Genomic DNA, 22,097 nt, shown 5'->3' on the forward strand with positions numbered 1-22,097 from the left:
GTCTGCTGTGTCTGTTAGCATTGTGGCTAATCCACTAGGCTTTATAACAATATTTTAGAATGACCTACAGAAACTTACCCTATCAAACAGAGATCAATGCGTAATCCATCTCAGATTAATCCACTTGTTTACAGAAACTGAATCACAGTACAAATTCTATAGCAGCCACCCAGTACATGGCTGTTAGACTGCATATGTCCTGTCTCTGCTTCAGTGTGATTAAAGCGATTGATGAGGGTCAGCAAAAAAAGTCCCAAAATTAAAAGATGGATTGGTGCATCTGTACTGTGAAACTAATGTAGATTTTCACAGGAATGTAGCTATGTAAATGATTTATGGCCTATTATTCAATGTCAAATAATAGCAAAGTAGGGAATAATAGGCAAATGGGAAAATAAAAGATCTTACTTATAATTAGTGTTTTAAGCTACAAATTAGTACAATGCTAAACAACAGTGATAACAATTATTTCCACTGCACCTGCCTTTCACCTAGATATTAAACACACAATTAAATACACATTACACACCTGACCTCCATGTTTGACTTTAGTGCAGTTAATAAGGTACACTTAAAGATCAGAATATTGGTGTTCTGGTGCCTCTCCTCAAAGATAAAGCTTGTATTTTCCCTCAGTAAAGATGCAGAGGACGCTCAGGTCCTCTCCTTGGAAAATCTCCACCCTATGCGTCCGCGTCGCTCTAGCTTGGAAACAGTAACTGTGACCTGAGAAACGAGTTCCACTTGGAAGAGGTTCTTGGCACTGTGACAGGATTGATCTCTGATAGTCAGAAAGCCCTTTTGAAGGCTTCCATTGAGAGAGTGGGGGGTATAAAGACGGCGTGTTGCGTCCCCCCAGGCTGATACCTAAAGCCGTCTTCTTTCTGCAGTAAACATATCGCAGCTCCTGGCATCCATACATATATCGATTTGATCATTAAATCTTCATCACCAGGCAGAGACACGATACTTTGTGTCTCGCTGTGTTCTACGCCGGGGCCACTAAAATGTGCCAGCCCGAGTGATGTCATATTTTAGCGAGATAATAACCCCCATCTTAATGCCGGCGATGCCAGAGCCTCTAATTTACAGCCTGTGTGGAGGGTCCAATCTCCAGGCAGAATCCACTGCGTACCTCGGGGAGGGAGAGACGTTGCTGGGAAGAAAACAGGGACGTCGATGTCCACCAAAGACGAAAGTCCTGTGTCAGTGGAATTCTTTCAGAAGTTCATGGGAGGTGAATGTGTGGATGGTTACAAAGTTCTGGTGCTTCTAGCTTTAGAAGCAGGGATAGAGCATACTTGATACTACTTAGATCACAATATATACATATTAATATATATATATATATATATATATATATATATATATATATATATATATATATATATATTTATAATATATATGTGTGTTTGTGTTTTTTTTTTTTTTTCTTCATTTTATCCCCTTTTTTGGATTTGGAAGGCAAATTTCGCCACCCATTAGGACTCTGCCATCACTTGTAATGCTGTAATTCTGCCTAAATCAACTGCTGCTGATGTAGCTGGGCGTAACTGGGCAGCTGGGGTACTTGGAGGAAAGCGCATTGTCCCAGCTCTGATACATCAGCTAACAGATGCCTGCACTCACCAACACCACATTAGGATTATGTGGTTATGAGGAGAGAGAGCACCACCTTCTGTACACACCCAGAGACAGCATGTTGTCTCAGACTGTGATTTGAACCTTGAGCGGTCCTTGAAATTGGCAGCATCATAGTCCGCTGGACCAGCAATATAGTCAAATTCATAAGTATTCAGATAGTTGTGACAAGGTGTGACAAAGGTGCTGCTTTAATTCAAGAGGTTTTAAACCTGTATGGTTTATTATAGTCTAAGGATTTCTATCCGAATGTTAAGGCGGGCACCACAGGTAGCATATGTGTCATTCAGTGTGTTAGGGTAGGGTTGTCTGTCACGGTCTGTGAGGGTTTATTGTATATATATATATATATATATATATATATATATATATATATATATATATATATATATATATATATATATATATATATATATAAAACCCTCCACCACAATCAGCCAACACCACAATCAGCCAAAGCACAGAAAACACAATGAATGAGACACCCAGTGCTTTTTTCCATGCCCATATACTCTAAATGCTAATTGCTAATTAACAACAAAAAAAAAAAAACTTCTAAAAAGCATACTACCAGTCCGAAAATATTCATCATCTCCACCCCAAAATACTGGGAGCTATATAATTGAGCATATAAAATGTGCCAACAACTGCCAATATTATAAGTTATCGGAGTTTGTAATAATTACACATAGCCTTTGTTCATTCTGACAGCTCAAATACGATATTTGCATATCAATTGTATTCGGATTGATTTTTGATTGTCTGGACATTTAGAAACCACATGAAATCTGAAACCAATGCAATTTAGATTCTAACCACAATTATGTTTAGAGGTTTGAAATGAAATGATGTGTCTGGACGCTCTGGATCCTTACATCAGATTTTGCATCACTTGCAAGTCAATTCAGTTCAATTTAATTTTATTTTATTTATATAGCGCTTTTTACAACAAAAGTTCTCACAAAGCAGCTTTACAGAGAAAAACAGATCCACGCCTTTTATGAGCAGCACCAGAGAGATGCCAATTTTTGTGGTGACACAGTGGCAAAGAAAACCAAAGAAAAAGACTCAGTCAGAGGAACCCATCCTACTCGGGTTGACCCGCTCAGTACAATAAAATAACAAACAACAAACAAATAACAGAACAAAACAACAGTGTGACAAGCGATGACTCGATCAAATACTAAGAGAAGTGCAGGGTTAGTAATCGAGCTCGACCTCAATGCCACAGCAACCCATGCAGATATATTTGTGATGTCCAGAGAGGCAAATCCAAGCTGATAGCTTACAATTAACGTCATGCGGATAGTCATCTCAACAGATGTGATTTGAGAAAGAAATCAGATTTTTCAGCAGTCTAAATGTTGATATATAATCTTTTATACAGCATATTAGCCAGGCTGCAATGCTTGCTGTGTAACATTGGCTCTGGGGGAAGACTTGCTCAGATAGACTAAGCTCAGGAAGCTCAGGGCCTGTTACGCAGCAGTGTTGGCAGCAGCGGGGCAATTGGTGTGTGATTAACCTTGAGTGTTTGATGTTAGGCCTCGGCTGTGGCCCTCAGTCCACAAAACGATGGAGGGAGGAGGTATAACGACAACCAGTGGCACCGCCTGATCGCTACCAGGAAGCAGGCCGTGGGAACAATCATTGTGGACGATCAATACACTGGTAATGGCGTGCACACACAAACACACACACACACACTCACACACAAACACACAAAAACACACCCTCACACCTATCATATTCATAGGGCAGCTCTTTACACCACTCCTCATCAATGCCTCTAAAGCCCTGGCTTCTGCAGATTTCCAAGCAGAGGAATTATCAAGGTTAATCTTTGCCATTCATTGTGTGATTAGAATAATTAGACTACAGGAGCTGCTCCCTCTCCTGAACCTGCATTTCAATTAAGACTGGAGGAGAAGAGCACTGCTTTCCGAACCATCACACTGAGAGAGAGAGAGAAATAGACAAAGAGAGGGAGAGAGAGAGAGAGTATGTGCATGTGTATGAGTGTGGTTCTGCCTGTGACTCTATTAAGGTTATGACCTTATCTCCTCTGGGCTACCAGAAGCCATTGAATATTTGGCATTTATTGCAAATTGCGCAGCCTTTTTTTCAGGCTTGGATTATAACCAGCCTCATTTACTGGGCAAAAAGGCATGCACATTCATGCATGCTGTGCTTTGTGTATTTCATGTGAAGGCTGGTGCAGTTTTTCCCAGTTATTCCAACACTAGAACTCAGGCCGAATTACAAAGGCTGAATTACAAAAAACTATTTTTTTTTTTTGTAGGTTTAAATTAAATTTGCCACTTTTCACAATTGCACAGATTAAATAAACTAAACGTGTTTTAGAAAAAAATATATAACACATATATCACATATAACTGGAAGTGGCAAAATGTTGGCTCTATTGGTTAAACAGCTGCTCTGGCTAAGTAAGCCAGTGCGACCTCAGTTACTATCCTAGACGTGTACAGCTTATGTCTTTCAGCTTGACAACAGCCAGTTTCATAGAGGTAATAAACTGATGCTAAACTGATGCAGAGCACCACGATAGAAGACATTGCGGTATGACAAACTAAACCAGTTAAATTTGTCATTGGTCTATATTCTATATGTGCTATATTATTCTATATAGTATAAGTTATTCAGTTATTTTCTTTTGCAAAATATTCTCATCATATTTCCACTCATCATATTTCCAAATTGCATATGTTAATCACAGGTTCATCAGTACAAGTTCTTCATGTACACTTCATTTGAAGAATACTTCCAGTGATTATGTGATTAATACTGATCTACAAACTTAGAATTGGCAGGTTTCACTGCAAACATTGTCAGCTTGCATTATCTAACTCCATCAGTACTATTTCATTTAAAGGAGCAGTCCAGAAATTTTTAGCACTGTGTATCTGCAGTGGATGGTCAATTAACACAGACAGTTATTTGGAGGTTTTGTGCATTTTATTGCAGAAGAGAAAGTAAAGCTTATGTAAACTGATGAGCCAAAACATTATGACTAAAACGCTTTAACGCTTTAACGCTTTAACGGAGCCCTCCCCTGTTAAGTTGTTTCAGCACATCCTCTAGGTAATCAGTGCACACGTACATGCCTGACCACACAGTCCTGTTTAGACTCTGTTTACTGTAAGTGCACAGAATGTGATACACTGTATATTTCAGCACGTCCTGCCTGTTATCATAGTTTAAAATAATGAGGTTTTGTTGTCCTTAAGCATTGGTTCATTTGATCCTTCTTTGGAACACTATTGGTATATACTCACTACCTCTGCCAGGAGTACTATCAGTAATGATCTTACTCTGTCATCCGGCCGTAAAGATTTGGCCCTGGTCAAACATCTCCAGACCTTATTGTTTCTCCTACATGTGTATTGGGAATAAGGCAGGATAGGCATTCCTACCTACGCTGGACAGTGCACTGAACGTTTATGATAGTGACTGGCGGCATCTGGCTAGAATTATCCATGCCACTCTGAATCAAACATCAAATCTACATTCAATGCAGCAGGTTTCCAAATGCATATCTTGTCCCATGATATTTGGCATGTCATTGTATATCCCAGATCTTGACAATGCACTTTTATCAAATAAACAAGACTTACAGATTTACATCTGTGAGTGGTTTTAAAGTTTTGGCAGGTGAGTTTAAAAGCTAATTTTAAATCAATGTGCTTTGCAGTTTATGATCAAGTTTAACTCACTTGCACCAGTCTCATTAACAGTCATTAATATGCAAATTACACATTAAAAACCAACAAAATGCTTTAAACGTTGTATATTGTCACTGTCTTGCAAAACCTTTGTGTCTCTGTTTTTGAAGAAACGACCAATAGAAATGATCCAAAATTACTTTTAGAGTAAAATCTTTGTACATTGTCTTTCATGGAAGGTTAAGAAAGGTTTTTACTTCTCTAGTAAAGCTGCCAATTCGGATGATCTTGCCATTTTATGCTACAGAGTGAGTCGAAAGTCGCAAGATCCTTTTTATACCATATATATACTGCCTGGCCAAAAAAAAAAAAAAAAAAAAACACAAAAAGATAATATTTTGTTGAATCACCTTTAGCTTTGATTGCAGCACACATTCACTGTGGTATTGTTTCAATAAACATCTGCAATGTCACAATATTTATTTCAGTCCAGTGTTGCTGGATTAATTTTTCACCAAGATCTTGCAGCAGCATTGATGATGGTAGAGTCTGACCACTGCACAAAGCAGCACTTCTCCATCCAGCACATCCCAAAGATTCTCAATGAGGTTAAGGTCTGGACTCTGTGGTGAACAATCCATGTGTGAAAATGATGATCTCATGCTCCCTGAATCCTGAACTCTTTCACAATTCCAGCCCCATAAATCCTGACACTGTCATCTTGAAATATGGCTGTTCCATCAGGGAAGAAAAGATCCAATGATCCAGGAATAACCTGGTTTATATTCAATATATTTAGGTAGTCAGCTGACCTCATTCTTTCAGCACATACTGTTGCTGAACTTAAACCTGCAGACCAACTGCAGCATCAACCCCACATCCTTACTTAAGTTAAATCCAGGTGCCAACCTTTTTTTGACCAGGCAGTGTATATGGCAGCTTTAAGGAATGAATAACCTGGACTTAAATTAAAAACATGCAACTTTCACCTCACTCTGTATTTTAAAAGCAATAAAAAACTTCCTATTCTTCAGTTTCAGTCAGGTTTGTTTCTGTTGTTGAGCACAATGGAAAGTGTGAGAGAAATTATATTCACTTCACTTGTAAGAAATTCAAATAATCAACTCTTGATGAGTTCAGCACAGCTGTTAACTGGAAGCCAATTCAGGTGATTCTACCTCATAAAGCTGATTGAGAAAATCCAGCCAAGATGTGCAAAGCTTTCATCTAAGCAAGAGGTGCTTCTTGGCAGAATCTAAAATATAAAACATATTCTGGTTTCCGTAACACTTTTGATTACTAAATAATTTTGAATGTTTTTCTTTATAGATTGGATGACTTTAGTATTAATCTACAATGCAGAATATTTTAAAATAATAAAAAAAACACCAATTTTTTTATCTGGTACTATTTAAATTGGATCACTGGTTTCTAAAACTGATATAATGTGATGTGATCACTGGTTTCTAAAACTGATATAATCATGTGACGTGTGGCAAATTAAACTGGTTGTAAACTAGCTATGGAAAATCTGTTGACTGTTCACTGAGCTCAGTTATAGAAGAATACAAAGGGAAGACACTCAAAGTAACTGCATTGCCAGATTATTCATATAATGCAGCCTCTCTGTTTGTCTCTCTGTTTTCTTTATGCTCTTTAAACAGGCTCAGCATCAGCCACCAGTGGGAGCACTATTATCGGGCAGAACACGGGTGTTTATTTTGGGGGCCTTCCAGAGAACTTCACCATTCACCGTCAAGACACTGGTAACATCCCATCATTTCAGATCAACACAGCTGCTGGAGGCTCAGGTCCTCATAGTGTTTGTTTGCTTGAATATTTAATTGGTTATATATGTGTGTTTAGGTCCAGCCAGACTGGTGCAGGAGGGGTTCGCAGGCTGTGTGAGGGAAGTTCTGGTGCAGAGGGCCACTAGCCCTGTGGATGTATGGGAGCCGTTAGACTGGGACTCGGCTCTGGAGGAACATGGGACATATGGGGACTGGGAAGGCTGCCCTGAGGACTCTGAGCATGGGGCCTACTTCCTGGGACATGGTGATGACAAAATTAATAGTTTGTTTCTCTCGTCTGAATCAGTTAACAAGTTCATTATGGTTCAGTTTGGTTTCACACAAGGGAAATCACTAATGCAACAATAGCCATATCTGGACGGGATTAGGTTCTCAGGGGGACGTCTGTGAAAAATATTTTACATTTTTACTCAGTAATAAAACTTTTGTCATCTGCACTGCAATTGAAGAAAACAGGAGGACCACTGAGTTTTTTTGGCTTTCTCGGTCACATGACATAGTGTTCAGTAGCTCCTCCATTTCCACTCGCTGTTGTGTTTACATAGATATCCGCGCCCAAAGTGTAATTACGGTGCATGGCAGTGGACAAATAGCTATTTTGTTAAACACGTGGATACAAAACTCAGAGATGGAAGGGACTAAAATTACCGGAAAAACAGTAGGTAATTCAGCCTGTAATTTTCTCAGAGGACATCTGAGAAAAACACATACATGGTTGTTCCGGATGAGAATAAAATCACAGAGAACCCCCTATAAAAGAGAAAATTACCCCAGGACCCCCTGAGAAACTAATCACATTTGGATAAGGCTTAAATCTGTCACAATAAACCATGTGAACATCTTCTCTTTTTTCTCATTGGTCAGAGTTGTCTGAAAGGAGCTAGAAAGTAAATACAGGAAGGTCCTGTTCCATATATTTGGGCATTTGAAGCTCCATTAACACTAAAATATATGGTTGATATGCAAGCTTCATTTGAGGTTATGTTATCTTTAATTTTTTTTTGTTATTGCAGTATCAGCATTTAAAAGCATCAGAAATTGTATTGCTAAAAATGTATTTAAAAAATAAAATCCTATTCAGAATACAAATTCCGTATTATTTGCTGTGAGCAAATCTCAGATGTTTTATTCTGTGTATTCTGTGTCTATATTGCAAAAGTCTGGCCCAAAGCCTGAACCAAGGTTGATGTCTGTGCTACATTGTATTCTGTACATTTATTTAAATTTGTTTCAGACTGCAGTTAAGGGAATGAGCGCCTTTACTACCTCCCAGTTTTATCAAAAAGGGAGTAAAATAGTCAGCTGACCTCTGGCCAATTGCAGTAACTTCAGATCATAGCACTGCCCCCTGATGCTCCATCAGTTAAATCTGCACAGGTTAAATCTGGACTCAATCAGACCACATGACCTTCATCCATCCTCTAGTGTCCACTCTTCAAGCTCCCTAAATTAAAGCTGTTTTTTAAATGCTGTTTTTTGGATAGTCTCACTGATTAGTGGTTTTCTTAGGGTTACACAGATGTTAAGTCCCCTTTAATCCCTTGAGTTCCCTTCACATTCTGCATGTGGAAATTCTCTTACTTGCACTATTAAACATAGCCCTAGAGTTCTAGAGATAAATAACTTATTGCACCTGAAACATTATCACCCCATGCAGTAATTATCCAATGGGAGACTCTTATTATTTGCTTAGTTAAATCCAGGTGCTGACCTTTTTAGGGCCAGGCAGTGTATAATCCTAAGTAGACGTGATCATGCAGGGTGGCCAAAAGTGTAATATTATTATTTTAAAAGTGTAAATATGCATATTAACATGCATTTTGACCACAAGTACACATATTTTACATGACACTGACATTTACATTAAATTTCCCTTTTTCTTAGGATTCCTCAAAATGAAACCAGATGTCTTTACTGGTGGAGATCATTTTGAAATATCGTTTGATTTCAAAACAGATCAGCTCAATGCACTACTTCTGTTTGCCTACAACAGTAATGGGGAGGATTACATTTTGGTGAGTTTTTTCATGTTTAAACACGTCAAAATAGAAATAATTGTATAAACAAATTGTGTCTAAACATGTTTTTCTTCAGTGATCACAGATGCTCATATCACTGAATGCAATCAAATCCTCACAGCAGTGATCCAGAAAGTCTTCCCTGGACAGCAGTGATAGTACATTTAAAGTTTTAAAGTTAGTAACATTGATTTCAGAAGAAACAATGAATAAGGAGGTGTACAAATACTTATGTGGCCTTGGTTCCATCATGCGGGCTCATACATGGCCAGTCATCTTCCAAAATAAATACTGTTTTAGTAGAATCACATGTATGTACATGTAATGATATGTAAATATGTATGTGGGTGTGTCTATGTGTGTCTCTGTATGTATGTGTCTGTGTGTATGTGTGTGTCTGTGTGTGAATGTGTATGTATGTGTATATGTCTGTGTGTTTTTCTGTGTCTCTCTGTGTGTCTGTCTGTCTGTTTGTGTGTGTGTCTCTGTTAATGTGTGTGTGTGTGTGTGTGTGTGTCTCTGTTAATGTGTTTGTGTGTGTGTGTGTATGTGTGTGTGTCTCTGTTAATGTGTGTAAGTGTGTGTGTGTGTGTGTATGTGTGTGTGTGTGCGTGTCTCTGTTAATGTGTGTGTATTTGTGTGTGTGTGTGCAGGCGGAGCTGCAGGGTGGTATCCTCTCCTGGGTGCTGCGGTGGGGAGAGCAGAGTGCAGAGCTGGCTGTGTGGGTGGGCCTGTCCTACTGTGACGGTGGCTGGAACAGCGCCACCATGCTGAAGCGAGGCTCTGTTGCTGGAGCCGGTCTAAACGAGGCTCTGGAGCAGCAGAGGAGCCGGAGGGGAGGCCCACTCACCATCAGCTCGCCACTTTACCTGGGCGGAGTCCCCGCTGATCTACAGCACCCGGCCCTACAACGACACAGCCTGAGGCATGGTGAGATACACGCGCTGTATGAACACAACCATAGAGTCGGACTGTGCAGTGAGATTTCCCTCCAGATCTCAGTTTTAATCCCTGAAATCTCTGAAATCACATACATTTCAGTTAAAAAGAAGGGTTCAGTATATCATCAAATCTCAAATTGCACTCATTACTAAAACAAACAAACACAGTTTGTCTAGACTCTGACAAGAACTATTGCCAATATAACAGGACTCTCTGCAGCAGATAAACAGTGGTATTGTGGAGTCTTGAAGGAGTTCCTGGAGGTGCTGAACAATAGTTGCTGCTTTTTCTTCAAGCTGTGAAGCTCCACCTCAACCCAAATAAATTACTTTGTGGAGGACTAACACTTTTTTTACAGCTATGTAATTCCATATGTGTCTCTTAAATTTTTTATATGTTTAATATTAATCTACAATGTAGAAATGTAGAAAAAATAGAATTAAATAAAGAAAGAAAAACAGGTGTGTCCTTTATATTAAAATATATACAAGAATAAAAGTAAATAAGTCTATCCTACTCGTGCTTCCTTTGTCTGGATGCCTCTGATTGTGTTTCTTGTTTTAGATAAATTTGTGTCTAACTCTCTTTCTCTCTTACTCTCTCTCTCTCTCTCTCTCTCTCTCTCTCTCTCTCTCTCTCTCTCCCTCCTTCCTTCCCCCTCCCTCCCCAGGTTTTGGTGGCTGCATCAGGGGTGTTCGATTGGCGGCGCGTGGACCTGTCGTAAACTTGGCCGCAGCGTCCCGTGGCGCTGTCAGAGTCAATCTGGATGGATGCCTGTCAGCTGACACCAGCGTTAACTGCCGGGGAAACGACTCCATCCTGGTGTATTCAGGGCGGGAGAGGAGCGCTGTGGACCTGACTCTGCAGCCCTTCACTGGTAAAAAACAAACACACACACACACACACTCACACACACACACTCTCTTCCCCACCAGCACTTCAGCCAGAGCCTTGTTGACCCCGAGATACCCTGGCCTTGTGCTTCAGGCAGAGTCTCAGGCGATCGTTTGGCCTGTTTTTCCCCCTGCCTTCTTTCTGCTGGGCTTTTTTGTTCTCGTAAGGGCCAAACAAAACAGTGCATGTCCAGCCCGGCAGTGGACGCAGCCCTGACAGGGAGGGGAGTGGAGAGGTCACGGCTAAAGCAGCCTGCACCGTCCCCTTCATCAGCACTCTGCTGAAAGTGTTGAGAAAGGCAAGCTCGGCTGACGCCCGGGGGCCAAATATAGCCAGCGCATCTCTCTGGGCTCCAGTGTCTGACGGAGATGAAGCTAAAAGGCAGCTTCGGTGCAAATGTAGCAGCTCAGCTGTATCACTCCTCTCCCCGGCCCCAAACTCGCCTCGTTCCTCAGGGCTCCACGCTGCGCTGGAGGCACTTGTGGTCAGGAGAAAGATAGATGACCTATATGTTTAGATTGCTGCTGTATATAGATCTGTAGATTTGATTAGGGTTTTATTGTGCTTGGGTTTGAATAAAAATGTTAAACAAAAATGTGTTCTTATCCCCCAATTTCCATTTAAACACAATTTAACTCCATTTAGTAAAGTAGTAGAAATGTAGCTTTCTAAACCCACAGCACGTGAACTGATCAAAAATTATTATAAAGCCTAAAAGCTTTTTCTATTGTCCTCTTCAAAATACACACACACAATAGAGAACAGCTCAAAAGTGAAACAATATAATACGCACTGAGAAAATATTATTTATTTAGTACTCTCAGAACAATAAACATCTGTGCTCTGATTACACATGTTTTTTTCAGTTTGGTTTCAGTTCTTTAGGAAATGATTTAGTATATCATGGAATCTCATATTTCACCACAATTCCATTTAGTTATGTTCAAAAATCACACTGCTGTCATCCATCCCAAGTTGAACTGACAGAAAATGTGCGTAATTAAACATTCGCAAAATTAATATGTCTAGAATTATAATACAGCATATAAAAGTTACCTAAATTTCAACTAAAATTTAAGCTTCTGGCCACAGATCATTTTTTATCTTGTTGAGATTTACTGGAGATTGGGCAACGCTTAGACAGAACCCCAGCACCTAATATTCTTATTTCAACTACAGTTACCATAAAGGTGGAGTTAAACCCAGTTACTTGTTTGTGCTGTTTAAAGTGAATGATTAAAAATGTCAGAATGTGAGAATTTGTCTTTTGGCTTGTGGGCTCCCCCTTCAGTTAAAGAGTGCAACGGCCATTCACCTCACTGTGGTAAATACAAATTGTGGTATAGGTTATAAATGTTGTATATGTTATAAATGTTGTTTTAATGTCTCTGAAATGGGTAAAAGTGTATTTAGTCATTGGTTACTTTGATAAAGTGTAGTTGTAATACATGTAATATTGTTTAAAATAGTGTCTGATAGCCATCAAAATCTACCTGCAGTAATAATGCAAAAATGATCAAAAACCTATTTTGATTGTTACTATAAATACATGATGCCTACATAATTACTATACATAACATTTCTGTTTACATTTCAGTTCAATAATTCTAACGTAAGTGTTTATTTTTGCTACATTTTTGGTTATGTGTCTCTGATATGAATTATGCTTAATTTGTGATCAGAGTATTTATACCGAGTGATGGCTTCAGGAGAAGGAGGGTGGACAGCAGGACCGTGGCAGCGAGGACGAAGTCGAGAGACAGGTAAACACAAACAGTCTATCTCTCTCTCTCTCTCTCTCTCTCTCTCTCTCTCTCTCTTTCTCTCTTTCTCTCTTTCCCTTTCTCTCTTACCTTTTTCCTCTCTCTCTCTCTTTTTGCCTCACTCTTTGCCTCCCCTCTCTCCTCTTCCCTCTCTCTGTCTCTCTTTTTCTCCCCATCTTTCTGCCTTCCACTGTCTCGCCCCCCCTCTCTTACTCTCTCTCTCTCTCTCTGTACTGATATTTGTTTGTGTCTTAGTTTTCAGGGCAGCCCATTTCCTCTTATCAGGGCGATATATGTAACAGTCAGGGAGATGAGATGGTACTTGGTGATAGCTTATCACGTAGCTCAGGGTAAGAGTGCACATCACAAACGCTACCTCCTTAAAAATGAAGGGCTTCTGTACAGAGGAAGATGAATGAGAGAGAGGGAGAGAGAGAGAGAGAGAGAGAGAGAGAGTGAGAGGGAGGGAGAGAGAGGCTCATTTCCTACATAATATTTTTGGATTTGCACATTCTTTGCATATCACAGTATTGTTAGGGTAATAAGCAGTTATTATGCATATTATTGACTAAAACAGTATGCAAATTAATTAGCACAGAGTATGTTAAGTTAGCTGCATATGACTCGTGTTAAACTAACATGTCTGACTGAAAATATTTTTAAGGAGCTCTTTTCTCTGTGTTTTATTTATAACTGAAATATAGATTAAAAATTATCATACCATTTTCAGTTTGTTATAGGGAACAATATTAATCATTTACGTCCCACTTCATATTTTATACACATGTAACGGAAAGCTGTCTGCTGCTGTTAAATATGTTGTGTATGCTGCTTGTTCTGCATGCGTTCGACTGTTTATTATACTTCTTTGTAAAAGGTGAGTCGTGCAGTGAAAAGGCCATTGCCGGATGGTTTTGAAATATAGCCCAGAATGAACGGTGGATGTACAGTCATATTAAATCAGCGCTGAAAAAGTTACAACTCTAATAAATTGTATTTATGCTAATGGTTGGATATGATTTACTGTGTCTATTAAAAGTGAAGAATATGTGCGCTGCTTTTCTTTGGCCTGACACGCTCTCTCTCTCCCTCTTTCTCTCTCTCACCCCCTCCCTCTTTCCCCTATTATCCCTCTTGCAGTTCCACAAAGTGTGCTGCCTCCCTCCAGAGTTGCCAGTGTAAATGGCTCCAGCGTGGAGGTGAGCTGGGCGGAGCCGCCGGGGGTCAGAGGTGTAATTGAGCGGTACGTGGTGAAGGCGTACAGCCGGGACCGTCCCTCGTCCCCCCCGATCAGCGCCACCTTCCCCAACACGCAGCGGCTGGCGGGTAAGGGCTGCACCAGGCGTCTGGAGCACAGACTCACCCGTCTTCTTTAAACAACCGCTACCTCTGGCTAGCCCTTTTAACACTACACGCTTATTACTACTCAGAAAGCAATTTTACACCTGGACTCAGTTAATTGCTATGAGAAGAATAAAACACGCTGCTTCTTACTTATTATACTTGTTAATATTCCTTATAAATAGATAACAGAGAAGGAAATAACAAAATGTGTAATGATAATTAGGGTTATTTTCTCAATAAACTGTAATAAAAGTAGAAATATTGATTATTTTAATTATTATGCCTTTAAATTTATTTAAGCTAGCAAACTGAACACTGGCTAACTGAACTGGCTAACCCCGCCAACAGTCTGTTTTCATGCCTTCATTATTTAAATATATTGTAAATATATCTATGCTGTTGGGTGTGTTGGTCAGGAAGTGAGCTGTGTTCAGGTACATTTCTGGCATATTGCAATATTTACTAAATACAACCTAGGCAGACATCAACCTTCAGATGTTCATTACTGTTTTGCCAGAACAGAGTCCTATGCTCAACCCGTGCACACCCTTACTCGAAATGGAAGCTTTGGACATGTACAGGTAGCTGCACCATTAAAATAGCAATTCAATCTAGTAGTGATGCACTGTTCTAATGTGCAGCGATACTTTTGCAAGTCTGACCTTAAAGAAAGAGTCATTAAAAAAATTTAAAGGATCCAATTTAGATTAAATCTGAAACATTCTAGAAACATTTATTTGGAGTAAGTCATTTTAATAAGTGTTTAAATAGTGTTTGAAGAAAACCCCTGAAGGGTGCAGCATCTAATTGAAAAGAACACCTCTCCAACTGTTAAGCATGGTGGTGGATGGATTATGCTTTGGCTTTGTGTTGCAGTCAGTGGCACAGGAAATATTTCACTAATAGGCGGTAAGGTAAACACCTCAAAATTCACAGTTATGCCATTGACTGCACAGTTTAATATACAATTTAATATACACATAAAAAATTAAATACTGAATGAAAATCCATTGAATAAAAAAACACTTTTTGGCTGGTTTATAAGCTGTAACATTTGCCATAGCTGGTGTTATTTAGTACTAATGATTTTAAAAATCAAAAGAGAGCACAATTGGATTCTCTCTTTCTTATTTCCTCTGGTCCCTCAGTGTGCTGTTATCCAGTGCGTGTATCTGTCAGCTGATGTAACAGTATAAGCTATTAGTGTTTCCCTTCACGTGTGTTGAGATGTGCAGTGACACTGCATTGGCAGCAGTTCAAAAAATCTTATAGCGCTTCATTTTTTTTCTGAAGAGGGCACATCCCAGCTTTCCCCTTCCAGTGTTGGTGGCATCATGTGAAGGCAGAGACCCAGAGATGTATTTAACAGGTTATGGACAGCTTTTTGCAGTACAGTTTCTATACATTGGTGTTTTTAGTAATTAATCAGTGATTTCTTTATGATAGGAAAGGTATATTGTATTGTACCCTACATATCAAATTTGTTTGTGAACACCCCTTTTGATTAAGCAGCATTTAGCTACTAAATTGCTCCCAAAGAAGCATTGTCAAAATAATAGGGAACATTAAACATGAATCTGTTGTAATCATGCCTAATCCCAGACATGCATTAGAGGGATGTAAAGCTCGCAGTTTTGAGCTGTGAAACAGTGGAACGCTGTTCTATGGAATGATGGAGCTCCATACAATACTTTTTTTTTTTTTTTTGAGTTTTTAGGAGAGTTTGAGATGAAGTAAGGTGATGATCACCAAACATCCTGACCTTACTAACTAATACAGCTTAATACAGTTCAATCTGCACATCACATCTCCCTTAATATGTAGTTAAAATCCTTCTCTGCATTGTAGAGACAGTAGCTACAAAAGCAGGATAAAGTCTTTTCAGCACCCTTGATTGACTGATTAGAAGAAGCAATACATACTCAAACAAACTTACAGTAAATATTAGTCAAAGACAACAAAATGGGTGTGGCTAAAGAAATCAGGTGTGATAAACCACAGTTTTGTTTTACACTTTTTCACACAGGGCCATGAAGGTTTGGATTTTTTTCTCCCTTAATAATAAAAACCTTTGTTTAAAAACTGCATTTTGGCATTTTGTGTTTGATTGTGTTGTCTTTGACTAAAATGTAAGTTTGTTTGATGATCTGATACATTTAAGAGTGATAAACATGCCAAAAAAATGAAGGGACAACAATTAAATTTAAATAAATCTTCATCTTCTAGCTGATGTAGGAAAATATAAGGGGTTTTATGTGAAATTTTTGTCTTTTAAAATTTTATTTCTGATTTTTCGAGCACACGCCTCCTCCGACATGTGAAAAGTCAATCACCCTTTTTTCGAGCTGCTGCTGATTAATCATTGCCTGAGCAGCATCACAGTGCGCTCGGAGGAAAGCACAGCGGCCAGGTTCCGATACATCAGCTCACACAGCTCATCAGATCACCTTGTGCCGCCCAGCGCCACCTTTAAGCGTGATGGGGAGAGAGCGCCATCTACCCACTTGGCAGGGCCAATTTTGCTCCCTCTGTGTGCTTATGTGATATTTTACGCCACATCTTTTTCTATAAGTTCATTGTTGGTAGCAAAGAATATCTGATTATTATTATTTTTTTATTCTTTATTTAACCAGGCAAGTCATTAAGAACACCTTCTTATTTTCAATGGCAGCCTGGCAAGAGGCAAAAAGGCTCTTAAAGAAAAATTATATATTATATTAATATATTAATAATATTAATAATAATATTAACAATAATAATAATAATAATAATAATAATAATAATAATAATAATAATAATAATACAAAAATACAACAGAAAATGACAAACATCAGACAATATCAGACCTGTGACAACAACATTTCTCATTCAACACTTTGTGATAGATTTCTTAAAAGCTGACTTAGAAATAAAATTATCCAGTTTTAATATTTTTTGCAGTGCTAGTGTTTGGCTGGATTATTGCCTTCATGTAAACCCTTGTTTTCCAGCTTCTCCATTATCTGATTACCAAAGTTAATATCAAGATGTTGATTGGATCATTGAAAAAGTCTAACTATTCCTGACTATATATTTCTGTTGCCCTCCCACCAGCTCTTCTTCCCCATGTGTAATATAATTGGAGGTCATGGTGTTTTATCTTGTTTTCGTTCTAAAGTTAGCGGTGTCTCTTTCAGGACACGGGCTGATGATTTGTAGAGGGAGATCAGTGTGAAGGAGGAGTGCGGCCTTGCCCGCGTACTTTGTAAAAATGCTTTGTAACATCAGATGAATGTGTAATCTCCGGGCGGTGATGCCACTTAGAGATAGCCAATCTGCGCTCTGTCTCCAGGCAAAGTGGGAAGCTCCTGTTTTATTTTTTTATCCTCTTCTTGGCACACTTCAAACAGCGCCCGGCTAAGCCTTGTTAATTTATGATAGCCGTGACACCAAATGCAGAATTACACAGGCAGATAAAAACCCAGAAAGCAAATGAGTGGGTAATGAGAATGGCGTGGGTCAGCCTCTTAATTGAATTAAAAGACGTCGGACGAGGCGAGGAGAAAAAAAAAACCTGGAGACACCTGCCCGGTTACGAGCGCGCCGCACTGTTTACTTTCTGACTCTGACAGCGATCTGTCCCGCGCCGAGATTAGCCTGGCACGTGAGTGCAGATTAGCATGGACGCTAGCCAAAGAGCCACTCACTCTCACATTCACACGCTCACACGCTCACTCCCGCTATTAAAAGGACTCTACCTTTATTTTGGGTGATAAATTAATAAATAAACCCCAATTTTAAGAGTAAAAATTAAATTAAAAGCTGTGCGTTCAGGAGTCCTTTGTTTAAATTTATGCCTCGGCCATATTAATGCTGCGCTATTTATACGAGGGCGTAGCAACAGAGACAATAAATGAATCAGGGAGGTTAGACTTTTTTGTAATCAATTCATCACTAAGTGATGACACTAAGTTCCACTAAGCACTGCCTGTCCATCCAGCTTTCTCTCTCTCTCTCTCTCTCCCCCCAGCTATTATTACTTATATGACCATATATCTTATAACTATAGTATATATTTCAGTAAATATTTTAATAAAAAAAATATTAAAAGATAGTAGTAAATATTTATAAATATATATGTAATGTTTTGGTACACTTCTGCTGTTCCATAGTTGTCTAGTGTGCCTTCAAGTAGATAAAAGTTACATTCTGTTGCGTCTGTAACTCCGCCTCAACTGATTATGTAACAGAGAGGATTTCCCACCTCTGATTGGCTGTTTTCCACAAGCTTTTTTCGAGCTGAGCTGAGAGGCCGATAACTTTATTATTAAAGATGAACTTCCCAGAACCGTACCAAAGCTTTCCAACAGTTGTCCCAAACTGAAAATCATCTGTATTTTTATATATATTTATTTATGTTTTTCAAAGTTAAAGGTATAGTTATGTGTGTATTTTCCTTCTTCCATAATGTCATCAGTTTCTCATTTCAGTTGTGTCTCATTTTTGACATTCTTCTACATCTACTCATATTAAAAGCCAATTTCCACCATTAACCAGCAAAGAGTGCAGCTTCCCTGCTTACAGTTGCCAATTTTGATGCTCCACAGTTGACTGACATTGCAGTTCACCACCCACAATTATTTCTTTTAGGGTCTTTCCCTTTTATCACCACATTGACTCTCTTACTCTCTAGAGCGGATTGGCTCTTTGTTAAAAAGGAAAGCAAGTTTATCGGTAAATAGACTCTGTTCTAAGAACATTTCACAGTCATGTTTTAACCAGTAAGCAGTCTCTCCAATAACTCAGCCAATTCTCAGTCCCCAAAGCATCCAGACAGTGGGACAGTGTTAGTCTGGAGCCCTAAATTTACCTGTCTATCTTTTCCTTGTACAACACTACAATGATTTAAATCAAACGCAATATAATTCAATTGTAGGATAGACCTTTCTTGTGATAAAAGTGGACAAATTCCCTAATATTTGCACTGCCAGATGCTTTTGGTGTCCATCCACATCTTTTTGACCATATTCTGGGTGTATATTTGGCCACTAATCTTGGTGTAGTCGGTAGAATTTTGTCAGACTTTCCCAGGTTTCCTGGGAAAAAAGCCAGCATTTTAGCACAGTCCACATATTTCACATGTTTAAGGGTTTAGATCAAGACTTTAGAAACATGCTTAAAAACTCATTTATCAACCTCCATTTGCCTGTGTACAAACACCAGTGTATAGGCATATAATAAAAAAAAAACTGTGATAAACCTTGATATACAGCCCAGTGAGCTCCCTTTTGTTGCTGTGCACAGGAAGTGCAGTTTATAGTGAAACTCTTAATGTGATTGCAAAAAAAATATGATTTGTCATACAGCCCTTATTGTGCAGTGTACCAAAACAGCCCCACAGCTTGATGCTCCCACCACCATGGTTAACAGTTCTTGTACATTGTCCTTGAAATCCTCTTTACCTCTCTCTGGTCATTGTAGTCAAACAACATAATCTTAGTCTTATCTGACTATTACAGATAAGTTATTTTTGCCTTTCAGATTGAACTGTTTGTGTGCTGTTTGATTTATCATTTTGATATCTATTTTTTGACATTCTATAAAAATGTCAGATTTGCGCACCTCGATTGCACAGATCATAACAGGGTTAAAGAGGTACTTGAAGAAGAGCTTTTCAAATCAGGCTGCTTTTAAACGCCGTGGCCCACACTGTCCATTAAATCCCATCATTAGTGTCTGAACAGAAAAGCGTGTGATGACTAATAAAGCGTGTTTAAATCTGGGGCTATTATCAGAAGTGATGGGTAAATTATGCTGTGTTTGAAAAGTCATTGCATTAAGTCTCATGGCATCGCAGAGAGCGGGTGCTTTTTTGAAATATGGAAGTGAAAGGGTGATATTTGCTTCTCTCTCTCTCTCTCTCTTTTGCAGGAACGTTAAGTGGCCTGGCTCCTTTTAGCAGCTACAGTATTACCCTAACGGCGTGCACTCAGGCCGGCTGCGGGGAGAGCGAGCGCTCGGTCGGCCTCACCACTCCGCAAGAAGGTAAAGTCATTTAGAAGGTCCTGACTCGCACATTCCTTTGATGAATAATAAAAGCGCGGAGAGGTGCGCGAGAGGTGGCGAGCCATTTGCACGAAAACTCCCAGCTAATTTCATGACAAAGTGCAGTGCCAGTCTGTAATTGCTCTGTTTTATTATTTTATTAATTCATTTATTTAGACTCTTTAGACTTTTTTTTCTTTTTTTTTCGTGTGTGTGTGTGTGTAGGGGTGTCCCTGGTTTAAAGAGTCTGGATTTAATTCCTTATACCATGTATTTAAATTATACTTCCAATAATGACACTGCTGTCATAACTATCATCAGTTACATAAGCCCCAAAAGTGAACCCTGTGAGACTCCAGAAGATATGCTGAAGTAAATGGATACCAGATCATTAGGACCAATAATGCAATGATAAATCTAGGTCTAATTCTAGGGCTTAAGGCAGTAGGTTGCAGGTGGGGAAGTATTTATTCTGTCCTATGGTGGCTTTGGATCATAGTGACTAACCTGAAAAGCAGATTATCACAGTATCACAGGATTTGAGCCCTTCCAAAGAACCATTTCTCCCTTTTGGGTACAATCAGCCATTTGTAAATTATAATAAAATTTTAATTGCTTTTAATGAATGAAGACATGTAAGTCTAAATAAAGCACTTTTTATTTTTTGTATTTATTTTTCTTTCATTTCAGAAATAAGAGTTATCTATTTTGCTAAAAAGGCAAAGAAAACATACCTAAATCCGTCCATTTCTCTTCAGAAAACAGGTTTTAGGCAGTAACGGTGATGGCATGGTTACTTTGAAAAAGTCATCTTATTACTGATTACCTCTTTGCAAAACTTTGTGGATTATTTGATTTTCAAAGTAACTAAGTTATTTTTAAGTTACTTTTTAGTTTACTGCCACCTCAATATAACAGTTTTTCCCAAACTCACTTTACTGGAAGCTTCGCTCCACCTTTGGGACGCTGCGACTCCAAATGTTTTGTTTCTTCAGATTTGACATTGTGTTTTTGAAGTCACGTAGCACTTTGTTGCCAGGACAGAGTGAACAACCAACCTTGATATTGATCATCTTTAGCTGATACAAACTCAGAATAGTACCCGTATTTTCAGATAGAAAACACACATCTCTCTCCTCCCTCTAGTGTTCGTGTCGCTGCATTAGCTGCATTATGAGTTACATGTGTGTCGCATAGGCCAGACGTCACTCCCCGAGACACAATAAGAAAGTAAAAATATACTGTAACGAATCTGCAGTAATGTTCTGTGTTTACTGACTGTTAAAAAGTGTGTAAATGCGGGAGAGCATAGGGGGGGGGGGGGCAGGAGAGCACAGGGTCTGTGTGTGTGTGAGGTGGAGAGAAGGGGGGGCCTCGCTCTGTGAGAGTGTGTGTGTGTGTGTGAGAGGTTGAGAGAGAGGAAGGCTCGCTGTGTGTGTGTGTGTGTGTGTGAGGTAGCGAGAATGGGGGGCCTCGCTCTGTGAGAGTGTGTGTGTGTGAGAGGTGTAGAGAGAGGGAGGCTCGCTGTGTGTGTGTGTGAGGGTGAGAGAGTGCAGGGTCTGTGTGTATGTGTGTGTGTGTGTGAGAGGTGAATAGAGAGGAAGGCTCGCTGTGTGTGTGTGTGTGTGTGTGTGTGTGAGGGTGAGAGAGTGCAGGGTCTGTGTGTATGTGTGTGTGTGTGTATGTTGAGCCTGAGTGCTAGTTTTAGCCTGTTAGCCTTTAGTGTTAGCTTACTAGCCTGTTGTTATTCTGGCGTGGTTGGGCCGATAAAGTTCCAGCAATAAAGCTACGACTGTAAACGTCTTTCTTGTCCATCCTTTCAACGCGTCCAGCTGGACGCTACTTTCTTCCCACTAAGGAAAATGACAAAAAAGTAATGCACAGTGCCTTGGAAAAGTAACTTTAATCTGCTGATTAGATTGATGTGTTAGAATAATGCGTTAGATTTCTCTTTACTGGAAGTAATGGTGAGATTAG

At 39.3% G+C, this 22,097-nt stretch overlaps 1 protein-coding gene across 2 annotated transcripts in view; it reads left to right on the plus strand.

Moving 5' to 3' along the window:
* ush2a (Usher syndrome 2A (autosomal recessive, mild)) overlaps window positions 1-22,097 on the plus strand; it is a 440,168-nt gene that overhangs the window by 137,314 nt on the left and 280,757 nt on the right. For both annotated transcript variants that reach the window (XM_049464244.1, XM_022672674.2), the window contains exons 23-31: window positions 3,186-3,312; window positions 6,989-7,090; window positions 7,191-7,379; window positions 9,020-9,150; window positions 9,807-10,083; window positions 10,766-10,972; window positions 12,672-12,752; window positions 13,893-14,078; window positions 20,007-20,120. In XM_049464244.1, the coding sequence (XP_049320201.1) occupies window positions 3,186-3,312; window positions 6,989-7,090; window positions 7,191-7,379; window positions 9,020-9,150; window positions 9,807-10,083; window positions 10,766-10,972; window positions 12,672-12,752; window positions 13,893-14,078; window positions 20,007-20,120 (1,414 nt within the window). The remainder of the gene's footprint in view (window positions 1-3,185; window positions 3,313-6,988; window positions 7,091-7,190; window positions 7,380-9,019; window positions 9,151-9,806; window positions 10,084-10,765; window positions 10,973-12,671; window positions 12,753-13,892; window positions 14,079-20,006; window positions 20,121-22,097) is intronic.

Source organism: Astyanax mexicanus, chromosome 14 (genome assembly GCF_023375975.1).
Source record: "Astyanax mexicanus isolate ESR-SI-001 chromosome 14, AstMex3_surface, whole genome shotgun sequence".
In the NCBI taxonomy this organism is placed as follows: Eukaryota; Metazoa; Chordata; class Actinopteri; order Characiformes; family Acestrorhamphidae; genus Astyanax; species Astyanax mexicanus.